We start from the raw sequence: 13,895 nt of genomic DNA on the forward strand, positions 1-13,895 counted from the left end.
TCAATTTTTCGATCCTTAGAGTGTACTATAGAGTAGCTTTTAACTAGCATAGAAAAGCTTCTAAACATTTTAAAGATTTTATTTAATTTGGATCATTCAATTTTAGGTATGTATCCATCAGTTTTTAAGCCATCATAAATCCATATTGTGTGTTCTTTGCAAATACTAAATTTATAATTTTAGCTTTGCAACGGCCATACCTGGTTGTTTAAGTATCAAACAATTTATAAAATTAAGGAAATATGGGGAAAAAATATACTTTTTTGTATTCTTATGTTGAAGTACTTATTAAGCTAAATATTTAATAGATGCACTGCTATATGACACTTGTGTTTCAACTTCCAGACAAAACCTATATATATATGTATATGTATGTGCTACTCAAAGATGTTGAGTAACTGTCCCCATACTAAGTCAAATAATCCATGTGCAATCACATCCACACATGTCTCAAATTAGCAGAACCGCATATCGTTATCTTTATTTCGGCCTGTCTCAGCATAGTAAATCACTAACCGCTGGACCGATATGGATCGCCTTTACAGAGAAGCTTCTCATAGGTCCATTGAGGGCATATTAATAGCTATTTTGGGGGAGATCCACCCTCTTAAGAGAAATCACCTTCAAATTATGCGGTTGTTAATTCACCCCTAAATAATCTGTCTAAACAGCATTCTTAACTATTAGCTGTAGGCAATATTTTTATATCAATTATTAAGAGGTATTTAAGATATTTATTTGTTAGTCCAACTTTAAATATCCCATTATATAAGAAGTAAACTTAGGGTTTGTCCATTAAAATCTCAATAACCACATGAATTCACCAATACAGAAAAGCTTCATATAGATATAGGGATTGTTTTAAGCTTTTTAATCTTTAAATTTAAGTTTTGGAATGATTTAAGTCTTCTTTTATCCCCTAGGAAATAAGGGCACAACCGCTATTATTAATATCGATGTAAGAGGATTTACAATTTAAAAACCTATAAAAATTATTTAGGAAATATACAATCTGCTTTAATCTAAAGGGTATTGCGGATAACAATAAATTCGCTACAATAATATTTTGTAATGTATGACAATATCTAATCTATGCAAAATTATTCAACCAATCCGAAATCAATGAATATAGATAGATAGATGGGATGGTGTGCCTATATTTACACAGAAATAGTTTCATTACAGCAGCGTAATGATAAATGTCAAAAAATATTGAAAATAAATATTAACCAAAGAGGGTTGCAACATTGAAAATAACACTGGTACCTAAATTTTTATAAAAAAAATTCTTACATTAGTTGTCTTTTTAAAAAATAGGTATATTTATCAAAGACTGTTCAAACCTTTTCTACTAGCTACAGTAATCTTATTTATCGTAATTAGGGATGTACATAAATAATTAGGAATTAAAAGAAAATAAGTTATATTAATTCCAAAGTCAGTTTTAAACCATATGATCGTAATTTGTTTTTCAGATTTTACGGTAATTTTTATTGATATTACAGCGGAATTAAAGAAACACCAACAGATGGATGGATAACCAATGAATTCAAATGTTTAAAATGTGACGCGAATATGTTTTGCAAATTGCTTAGGGTTGGTTGGGGAGGGGGGGGGGGGGTAGGGACAGAATCATCCAACCCCAAAAGCCCCATGTTAATGCGTAAGTTAAGTAACTTTACCCTCATTTCTTCCCCCTTTCCAATTGCGTATTTTTGCGTACTAAGAATGTTTTCTTAAAATCAAATGGATGGATGATTTTGCAAAAGTTAGAATACAAAACAGCATTTTAAAAACAAACAAAATGAAACATGACTAGTTTTCATTACAACTTATGCTTTAACGTTTGTAAAAGATTACTTGTTGGCTTAAAAACTATCATTTCGTTGTACAAACTAATAGTGTCCAATTTTTTCTACCGTTAGTTTTCATTTTGGAATGCTTGTACTTCAATTTAATGTTAATTGTCTTATCCCTTAAGATTCATGGCTACTTAAAGTAGATTGCCAATCAGACAAAAATATTTCGTCCATGTAAAAGATATATTAGCAGACGATTTTTTCAGTTCTATAATTTTAGCAACAAAATTGCAGAAATTATAATTTTTCCAAGCAAAGCTTTATTCTATGAAATTCAACTTTTTATGGCAGACTTACTATACTTCGAAAAATCAAATCATCTTATAAAAACAGCACTTTCGTACCAAATTTGAACATTTTATTAACAGAAGTGTTGTCGGAATTTTCTAAATCTATTACTGCCGTTTTATTTAAACATCTTGATTGTAAAAGGACATGTATTAAATTTCAATATTTATGCCTTGAAGGCATTTTAGTTTAATAGCTAAAATATTACTGTTTTTTAATGTTTTTTAGAAGAAGCGTAGCTATTTTATAACTAGTGGTTGTTCGTCATTCTGTTTGTCTTTGGCATTTCTTTCCTAAGTTTATTTGAATGTAAAATATTAACACAATAATTTTGGTTTATTAAATCGACATATGAGCTGCTTTAACAACTTTTCAGTGATGACCACATAATAGTCGAGAAATGTTTTTTTAGATAGTATGTTCTTTTCTTCTACAACCCTTTCTTTCCCCCAATATAATTGTCTACACATTTCTAGGATAGATTTAATTTATCTGTAGTTAACTTAAACCTAAACTAAATTTATATCTATAAACAAATGGAACAATGGTGAATAAATTAATCTGCAACCCTTTCTTCCTCTCGATAATTAACAGTTTAAAGAATTGAGGAAAAGACTAATTTTTTTCCCATTGATCTTTCCCTGTATACTATTTGTGTGAATAAATGTGATAAACAGTAAACACTATTCATTTTCTCAGAACCTTCATTAATATTGTTTTTCTTATTTTTTTCTTCACTGATTATTAGTAGGGAGGGAGGGGATATTAGGCTGTAAATAACGCTGGTACCCAAAGTTTTTTAACCTCCTTATCTTATTAGTTGTCTCAAAAACTTTGGTACTTCTATTGAATTTGGATTGGTTCGTTCAAAAACCTAGTGTCAAAAGTTTTAATCCAATAATATTAATTTATAAAAGGGGTAATTTTGTTTATAAATATTGGCGTTTAATATAAATTTTTCTCGTATTCATTCGAATCCGGTGGATAGGAACCGGTTCTCATCCATACGAAAAAACTATGTCTAGCATCGTATTATATCCAGTTTTCTACGAATATAGAAATGTACAATCATAAGATTAAAACTAGTTTTTCTAGCTGGTGCCTTCGGCACCACGGGGCTAAAAAAACTAGTTATAAAACATCAATGGCAGTAGGACCGCTTTTTAGCAGGTTTTAGGCTATTTTTGTATTTTTCACATTTTTCTCAATATCTTCTGTGTTTATGGTGCGATTTTCAAAATTTTTTCAGTTACAGATATCTAAATTAAATTTTCAGTCCTTTAAAGAAAACAACTATGACGGTCAGACTGCCTTTAAGCAGGTTTTAGGCTATTTTTGTAATTTTCACATTTTTCTCCATATCTTTGGTGTTTATGGTCTGATTTCCAAAATTTTTTTAGTTATAGATATCAAAATTAAATTTCCTGTCCTTTTAAGAAAACAACTATGACGGTCAGACTGTCTTTCAGCAGGTTTTAGGCTATTTTTTTTATTTTTCACATTTTTCTCCATATCTTTGGTGTTTATGGTACGATTTCCAAAATTTTTTCAGTTGCACATATCAAAATTAAATTTCCTGTTGTTTAAAGAAAACAACCATGACGGTCAGGCTTCCTTTTTTGCAGGTTTTTGGCTATTTTTAAATTTTTCCATATCTTTGATGTATATAGTCCAATTTTCCAATTTTTTTTAAGTTAAGGATTTAAAAATTAAATTTCCTGTCGTTTTAAGAAAACAAGCATGGCGGTCAAACTGCTTTTTAGCAGGTTTTTGCTATTTTTTTATGTTTTACATATTTCCTCATATCTTTGGTGTTTTTGGTCCAATTTTAAAACTTTTTTGGGATGTCAGTATCAAAATAATTTTTCCCATTGTTATGAGCATCTTTTATGTTATTTACTTTGATTGTCATCATTATACAAAATAAAACAGGGTTTCGTGTTTATTTTCTCCCATAAATCAATTAATAAATACACTTTAAATATACTTGTACGTATTACCATCCATGATTTTATTTTTTGTGCTTCGCTACTTATGGATGTTGTCATCCTTGTTAATATTGATATTTGAAGTTAATATTATTTTTGAATGTTAATAACATAAACTGTTTGATTAGTAATGTTATTTTTATGACTCATATTGTAACTATGTACAAAAATGTTTTATACCATTTACAAACTAGTCAGATGTAATATGCCTACTTTCATACTGATAATGGCTTCACCCCTAGAGTGAGGATTGGTTAACCCCCGAATTTTTCTCGGTGGTGGATGAGTGTTATTTGTATTCAAAGCCAATGCTTTATGTGCTTCCCATCCACTAAATACCAAAAAACTACCCTTAACCAAGTCTAAACTTCCTCTGAAATTTTTTAATGATCGGTCTAGCCGTTTACGAAATCTCATTATATATGCATTGGGTTGTTTATTATACTAGTCCCAAAAGTTTATAAAAAACTTTTCTTATTCAATGGCTCAGCAACTATGGGGACTTTAGTTTAGTGTCCAAACGTTTCAACCTCTAAGTGTAATCTCCAGAAGGGGTATTTTGTGTATAATCATTGGGGATGTAGATTAATTTAATGACCATTGTCTTATCCATTTAGATCCCTGATTCATACATCTTATTACTTTGAAAGCAGCTCCAAAAAATGACTCATCCAGCAATCGTTTGGTGTTTCTTTAGTTGACTAAAAACCACTACTATTGAAAAAAGAATGATGTAAAATATTTATATTTTTCATGGATCCTCTCCTTAATAAGATAACGTTGTTATAAAATTGTTGGTACCAGTGTAATTTACAGTTCAACGTCCCCTCTCTTCCTGATAAAAACAGAAAAAACGTCTTATTTTTGCTAATGGGTAATATTGTCTGTTTTCTGTGAACATATTGAAATATTTTTTATTTGATAAATTCCTCGGGGCAATCATGGTGCTCTTTAATTCAAATATTGCAAGGGCGTGCAGATGCTTATGGGTTGGGGGTGGTATGGCACCCTCCATTGTGAAGGATACTTATTGTTATTTACGAGGACAATTATGTCTATAATCAGCGCAGCATTACCAAATTTCGATTTTGTAGATAAATTAATTTGTCATGTAATTAATCAGCTTTAAGTGTATATATATATGTGTGTGTGTGTGTGTGTGTGTGTATGTAAGGTAAATAGGGAGTTAGTCATACAATCTCTTTTTTAACCCCCGTTTAACACTTATCTTCCCTTAGACGCAGGGAGGAAGTAGGTATTGGACTGTAAACTATACTGGTACCCTAATTTTCATTTTATTTTTTCTCATTTGTAGGTTCTGTAAACTTTTGGAACTGTTATTAAATCTTGATAGGTAGTCGTTTCTAACAGTGTTAAAATCAGAAGATTAATAAAGTCAATTTGCAAGAGGGGTAACTTTATTTATCATAATTTGATAGTACATAGATTTTTCGTCCATTGTCTTATCCTGTAAAATCTCTACCAATATAACAATTTGATATTTTTTAAACTACATACATGGTAGAAAATTAAAATTCTTTCAAACATATGTCCTATAATGTAGTTTAAACCATTGAGCAGGAAAAATTTGCAGTTCACTAAGTTCATGTTTGAATTCATTTCGTGCAACTACCCCTTTAAGTCTGAGGATGGTATTACGCTAATTTTCTGCCCATTTGAAATCAGAAAACCTAGATGTTAGGGGTGCAGCTGCTATTTTTTAATGTTTGACATAACTAAGATTTTATCTATCTATCTAAAAATCTTTGTCTCAAAATATTGACTTTTTACAGAGTTTTATTTGAGCTCTCATTCATATTTTTCTCATTTATTTTAAAGGAAATTCATGATTTGTAGAATGTAGATATTAAAATTGTTATTTACATGTTATAGATGTTTTATTTATGGACATAATTGTCCATTTTAAGCAGGGAGGGGACATTGGACTGTGAATTGTACTAAGAATACCATTATCATAAACTCGTTCTACTATTCGTTTGCTAAAAAAACTTTGGGGGGTTGAATATTAAATAATGATTTGTCTTTTTTTAACTAATGATATCCCAACTTTTGTTTATCATAATTGGCAGGGGGTATATCAATTTATTGTAAATTACCTTATCTCTTAAGATTCCTGGTTATAACGTCATTAATTAGACTATAAAAACATTAATTTGTCTAATGTTTGTCTGACAAATTTACGTGCATCGTTCTTTATATGTTTAAACAATACACACAATTTTACACAATAGCAAGATTCATTGAAAATTGAAGCTACTGTTTAACTAGCTTATTTTCCCTAATACAAAGTTCTATAATTACGTTGGCCCTAATTCTTAGTGTTTTTTTATTGAATTTTAATTGGTTGGTTTCAAACTAGTAATGTCCTATTCAACCCTTATTTTAATCTAAAGAAGGGGTAATCTTGTTTATCATCATTGGGGATGTACATCAATTCAAGCCGTATCTCTCAAGTTCCTTGATTTGTCTAAATGGCATTTTAAATGCACTGCTGTGCTGTTTTATCCGCAGTCTGTCCGTGTCCGTCCAGTCAATTTTGATTGATGGCTACCCACCTAGCAGGTGTTTATACATAGATACACAATTTTTCACAACAGCATTGTTTGTGTTTTGCTTTTTCATCTTTTTACCAAATGAATTACATTGATTGCCAAAGAGATATTAGTAGGGAAAAAGCCTTAAACCTTACATGTACCATCAATAGGTTTATTTCTTTTCGGTTGTTTAGAAATCTTAATAAAAAACAGACAGAGAGACATCCAAACACCTCAGCATAATATCATAATAATTAAATAAGAATAGCTTTGATTTTCATAATTTGTCAAAAAATTTACTTTAATTTGAAGTGTTATTTTAGCTACTAATAAAAGTAAAAAGTCATAATAATCTTTGTCACAATGCTACAAAACTCGTTTTGAGCCATTTTTAAAATATTCTTTTTGTTTAAAGTCTGATTTGCTTGTCGTGCTTTATTTCAGACGTTTCTACGGTACTGGCGATATAATATATTAGCAAAGAGTATCAAATTAGCAGGGATCTTAAGGGATAAGACAATTAGGACAAGACAATTAGGATAAGACAAAACGATAAATTGAATAAACCATATATTTAGATTTGAATTATTTTGTACACTTCGTGGCCCAATTACGATTTTATAAAATTTGACAGCCAATGAATGAAAGAATATGTATAATGGCGATTTAAAGTAATCTAAAAACCTTTCGTTCCCCACACTTTTCATTTTCCTAAGACCGACTTATCACATTATTTTGGTGCGAAGATTTCTTTTATACCTTAAGTTTTTGTTTTCAGTGCTAAACTTGATTTTTTGCAGTTATTTAAGACTTTTTCATGCATTTTTTGTTCAATATTGGAGCACAGTTATTTTTATGAATAAATATTGATTGATATTTAAAAGCAAGCTTTTTCTTAAACCCTTTCGTTTCACATATTAAGACAAAATGTTCTGTTTGTTGTATGTCAGTCAGTCTGTCATTTTGTTAGTATCTCTGTCTGTTTAAAATGCAAATTTTCTATTTTTCTCTTCTACCATCTTTTTTCGACCATATATTAAAATTTAATATTGTAAGCTTTTCTATAGATGAATTATCCCTCTGAGATTCTTATAATATTTCATGGTTTAATATAATTACTAAATAATAACAAAAAAATATGAATGATACTTACTTAGGTAGAACTAAATGAAAATGTCTTAAACCTCTATAAATAAAACAAAAAAATTTCCATACATTATGGTCACATTGTTTTGTTCATTTATAAGCTTTGCATTTATGGCTGTTGCCTTCCTTGTATAATATTTTCTGACTGACCATGGTAAAATTAGCTACCTCGCCTGTCATCTCTAGTTATCTAAGATATAAACATTAATTTTACCCTTTTCAAAGCATAAAAGCATTCTTTGTAAAAATGACAAAGCCCATACAAACAACAAAAAGTATAATAAACACTAAATAAAACATTAAGTCAGTAATGTATTTTGATTTTTAGTAGAAAAGCTAAAAGCTGTCCGTCCGTTTGTCTGTATCTATAAATTCTGAAAACCTTCTGTACGTACATCCCTTTTCTTTCTCTTTAATTAGAAATGTAGGGTATTGTCCCTTTCGTGGCAACGCCTCTTAAGGGGCGTTTCGTCGTATTTTCACATTTATATTTATAGGTTAGGTTAAGTTAAGTTGGGTTAGGCAATTTGCCCTGAAAGGATTGAGCCCAGCGCAGGGGCTAGAAATAGGTGAAAAGCTACTGTGAAGAGTACGACGAAACACCCCTTAAGAGGCGTTGCCACAAAAGGGACTAAACCCGAATTGTAATTAGCTTGTTATTGCGGTTGTTCTTAAAGGGCGAATATAGGTTCCATATGATATGAGCTTATATCAAAGGTGCCATTACATACTTTTAGAATATCTATGCCAAATTTAAAAATTCAAAAAATCCTTAAGTAGATTTTGCAATTTTCTGTTTCAATTGAACATATAATAAATGAGATTGCCGACAAAATCGTTTATTTTAGCCCTTTACAAGACTTTTTTTGACTATTTTGCTTAAGTTTGATTGACTATTACATTGGCACGCACCTTAAAAGATAATTTAAATGTTTATTATTTTAGATTATATACTAGTTTATTTAATTTTTTAAAAAGCATAAAAATAATTTGCGTAGAAGGGCGTCAGGAGTATTGACAGGGTAAATAATACGTCTTAAAGTTTATTTTCTGTACAGAGATCTTTGATTAATTCATGATGATATAAACAACCCTTGTGTACGCATTTTCAACACACACACACACGGCCACAAAAAAAACAGGGATTTGAAATCATTCTTCCTCCAAGAAAATTTTATCGATTATTTTTTTTTACTTTTTACATTATTTGATGTTTTTTTTAACTTTTAAATAGTTTACTTTATGAAGGTAGAAGGAGGGTATATTTACCCCTGATCAATTGGTTTCCACATTATTACGACTATCATTTAACGAAAGATTTTTAATTCAACCTTGCCACCAAAGAAGATAAAGTATAGAATAGAATCCAGGTAGAAGATTCTGCCTGGCTAGCCTGAAGTAAAATTGGAACCTTTGAAAGACTAAAACGGCTACAAGGCTGTTAGTAAATAACATGATTTCAGTAATTATTCAGAAAAAATATTCAAAATAAATTTCTTTTCCAATGATTTACTAAAAGCCATGTAGCCAAGAATCCAGCTTCCTCTTCCCTATTCACAATGGATTAAAAATGAATTTAATGTGCATATTAAGCCTTAAAAAAATAATTATGTAAGAAAATTTACAAAAAAATATTGGTCTCAGTATTTAAATTATAAAACTAGGTTGCGCTCTTATGTTTCTTATATTAGATTTTGATACAAATTAAACTTTTCTAGTTTTGTCCAACTAGTCATTGTAATTTGTACTATATCATTATTGTCTTTACTGCGCAAGTCAAAGATTCCTTCAAATTTCCCAGAAATATTTAGGGTTTTCATTTCTATTCCTCCTTATTCTATGCTTGCCACAAAGCCTTGTGTGATGCTAGGGTGTTTGAGTTCTTAGGGAACCACACTAATTACAAAATATTTTCTTCGAGATTGACGGGTTTTAAGCTATAAACAGACTTATACAATTGAATATGTCAATATTTTTAAGTTATTTATAATCTATGGAATTGCACTTCTGATATAAGCTCATATCATATCGAACCTATATTCGCCCTTTAAGTTTACTTACATAACTTGATAGAAAGTGCAAAATTTAAATAAAGATTTATTTGAATCCGCAAATTTTTAACATTCTAACAAAACTAAGTGTTGTTATGTTTATACAATATAGACATTATATTACTTAGAAAGGAGGTCCTGATATTTTTTTGGTTTATCACTATGGTACAATTTACTGTTTTTTTTGTCAACTTGTCTTTGGCTACTTGTTATTTTATGTATCTATGTATAATATAATTACATTTTGCTTAGGTATTTAACTTTAAACATTTTATTTTCAGGTATGAATTGTTTAAAATTAAGCTGATTTTTGACTGTACAAAGTGAAACCGGTTCCATAGCCCAGTTTGACTGGCCTGACCCTTGTGAGGCGGCAGTAAAGCCGTGACAGTACGAAAATTTACAAGTGAAAATCAGTGACAGTTTTATATTAGAGCGCTGTAATAGGAAAGCAATATTTTACCTTGCCTCCTTGTAAAGGAAGGGGAAGGAGGCCATATTGGCGGGGGAAAATGGCGGATTTACAGTACACCAATAATATTTGGTAAACAAGGCAACAGCTGACTTCAGAAGAACAAGGGGGTGACGGAAAGGAAAGGTTTTCTGCCATTTTTACAAAATATCAATTGCATGGTTACTTTTAGATAGATTATGACTATATTTTGCTTTTACTTCAAATTAAATTCTTTTTTGGTCATTTCAAATACACATATGCTTTTTGAAACTACATAACTGAATAGGTACCTACCCACTGTCTTATAGTAAGTTTTTTTTTAAATTAGAATTTTACAGAAAGAAAGGGTTAAAGATAAGAAAAAAGTTTAACATATAATAATTAGAAAGAAAATTTGACTGTTGTAACAATGGTAGTCACCCTCTTGGTGTGCGCAGGAATGACAATGGACGACGAAGCGAACAGTGTCCGCGTTGCGGTCAGAATTCGGCCACAGCTGCCAAGGAAATTAAAATACTTTGTTAAAACTTCAGTAGCTTGATGCAGGCTGATAATCAGCCGTTTGATTGCAAGACTTTTGTCCTTATTCTTGGAAATTAATGATACCTTAGTATGATGCGGTAAAAGACGGATTCGAACCCTATAGGTTTGTGCACATTAAACAGTAAATTAAAGACAGGGATAGGAAAATGAAGAAAAAATCAATCTTCCCCCTATTTTCATGCCTAAAATTCTGTCTTTGATAATAAGTAAATGTTGTGAAAAAGAAAGGGTTGTAGATAAATTTAATCACCACTGTCCTTTCCCTCCCAGATTAATAAGGAATCTTATTTCACTCATTAAAGAATTAAAGGCAAGATGTTCGTTTTGCAATTTGAATGCCAGGATGAAATGGATAAATTAGTTGGCTAAAAATTTACACACTAGGTTTTAAAACACCATAAAGCAATCCTCATTGAAGAAGAAAGGCAGAGTATAGAATTTTGAAATTATTTGGTAATTCGTTTTGTGTTGGTTTCAAACTTGAATTGTTCAAACAATTCAACAAATTATTTAATCTTCAGAAGGGATAATTTTGTTTATCATCATTGGTGATGTATATTGATTTAGCGTTCCTTTTCTTTATCCTTTAAGTTGCTATACCATAAAATAGTAAGTTATTAGTAGTAATAACATATCATAAAAGCGCTAAACCGATAAATTCACAATTTGGAAGTTAGGTAAAGGTCCAGACCAGGTTTTAGGCTATTTGGCGGGGGCTTTTATTTTTTTTAAAAACAGATATTGTTTAATATTTATAGGTAGTTAGTTGCAAATACCTCTCCGTTTATTTTTGGTTTAAAGTCTTAATTATTTTTGATAGCCCGTACACCTGTTTTTATTAACATTTATACAAGTTTTCAGAAGCGCAACTTCTCTATAAATTACTGACTTTACGTCTGTCTGTTGTCGTCAACACTGTTCAGAAGCATAAGCGTAAGAGGTTTGGGGGTGTAAATACTTCCCTAATAATCACCTTTGTGAAGTCCTGCCCACCCTCCTCTTAAGAAATACACCCCGTGCACGCCATCGGTACTATGATTATAGATATTGGAATAACTCCAAACTAAATCTAAAAATCCCCTAGAGGCTAAAAGTGCAGCCACTATTTGATTATCTAAAAACGCAGAAAACTCGTCCAAATATTTTACTTCTCTCGGCTGCAAATTTTAAAAAGATTTTCTTCGATTTTCTTTATTTTTTGTTGGGCGTTGCCTTTTAAAATTTCTGTACCATTAAAAATTTGGGTGTTAATGTAAAATTGTAAAAAATGACATTTTTAAAATGGGTGGGGGTTATCTACAGGGGTCAATATGAAGCTATCCTAAATAGAAGAACCGATCGGTCTGGCAGTTAATGGGATCTTTAGGAACACAGACAATATTCGCTTTTCTAGGATACCATAAATATTATTTATTTGCCGTGTTGAATAAACGTTCTGGAATTCAGAGATAGGCTAATGAACGATAAAGTTTCGAAGCCTTTTCATAGTAGTTTTTAAATTACGAATTTTGTTTCCTAGTATAAAAAATAATAGGTGTTTTGTTTGTTGCGATCTCGCTAAATACTAAACCGATGAGTTCTCCAATTTCAAAAGGAGTTAAAAAGGGCCCTCTATCGGTTTTAGGCTATTTTCCTATACCCCCATTTCAATGATTCTAGTGACACAACTGCTAATATTGGACCACGTCCAATTTATTTATCTTCCATTGAGTTATCCCTATATTCTAAAAGAGCATTAAGATTTACTACGATTAGAGATGAATCATTTTAGCTTAATAAAAAAAGTGTTGCTTTTTTCTTAATCCATTATCTGATTTTTGAAAAGGTTAAAAAGTAAATATGAATTATTAAATCTTGATTGGTTGGTTTAAACTAGTAGAATAAAAAATACATAGCCCTGTGGGGGGCCTATAACTTTGGCTACCCAATAAAACCTCTCCTAATCTAATCTAAAGGTACAAACAAACGCCTAGCTACCCCCCCCCCCCCACTTTAAAATTTATTTCAAGATGAGTGGATGGGAGGTTCTGCTCTCAACTATTCACTTCTATGTGCTTTACTGAGAAGGTTTTTAAAAGTATTTTTGTTTTTACACAGAGAGATAATAGATGCCTGTAAAATCTGTACTTTCAAGACACCAGGAGAACCACAGGTAGATAAATAGATAGATAGTTATGTAGCTTAATAGATAGATGGACAGACAGATGTAAAGATAGATAGATATACTGAGAGATGATATATGCCTTTAAAATCTGTGCATAGATAGATAAATAGATTAATAGATAGAGATAGATAGTTGAACAAATAAATTAATACCTAGATTAATAGATTTATTAGTCCAAATTGTAATAAATTTTGTTTTGCCTTGCAGCCGTTTCATATGCTACACCTATTTATTTATATTTTTGTCGAAGATTAACTTTACATTTTAAATAAATAAAACTGGCAATAAATTAAATGTCCATTATTAGCAAAGCTTTCCAAATTCAGGACAAGTATCACTTTTTAAAACTATTGTATATGGTCTATTGGTCAAATTTTTATGTTTTAATAATTTTATTTTCTCGTATTCATTCGAATCCGGTGGATAGGAACCGGTTCTCATACATACGAAAAAACTATGTCTAGCATCGTATTTTAAACGGCTTTCTACGAATATTAAAATGTACAATCATAAGATTAAAACCAGTTTTTTTAGCCGGTGCCTCCGGCACCTCGGGGCTAAAAAAACTAGTTTTAATCTTATAATTGTACATTCTATATCCGCGGAAAGCCGTTTATAATACGATGCGAGAAATAACTATTAATATACAGAATATTACAATTATAGAGTAGCTGCGTAACTAATATAATAAGGATGACAACATTCACAGGCATATGGATAGACAAACGGGTAATGTGATTTATAAAGCAAACGTTCTTTGGTCAAAAACAGGAAAAAACAGAAATAATTTCTTTTGTCGCATGACCGAATGGACCAACAGACTAAGTAAGTTGTATACTAGATACTC

General features: G+C 30.7%; 1 protein-coding gene across 1 annotated transcript in view; it reads left to right on the forward strand.

Moving 5' to 3' along the window:
- Positions 1-13,895, forward strand: part of Klp31E (kinesin-like protein 31E) — a 213,516-nt gene that overhangs the window by 119,432 nt on the left and 80,189 nt on the right. Inside the window, exons 3-5 of the mRNA XM_080178409.1 lie at positions 10,169-10,478; positions 10,777-10,843; positions 12,980-13,036. Coding sequence (XP_080034535.1) covers positions 10,781-10,843; positions 12,980-13,036 — 120 coding nt within the window. The 5' untranslated portion in view covers positions 10,169-10,478; positions 10,777-10,780. The remainder of the gene's footprint in view (positions 1-10,168; positions 10,479-10,776; positions 10,844-12,979; positions 13,037-13,895) is intronic.

Source organism: Acartia tonsa, chromosome 12, assembly GCF_053477335.1.
Source record: "Acartia tonsa isolate MP-2025a chromosome 12, ASM5347733v1, whole genome shotgun sequence".
Classification (NCBI taxonomy): Eukaryota; Metazoa; Arthropoda; class Copepoda; order Calanoida; family Acartiidae; genus Acartia; species Acartia tonsa.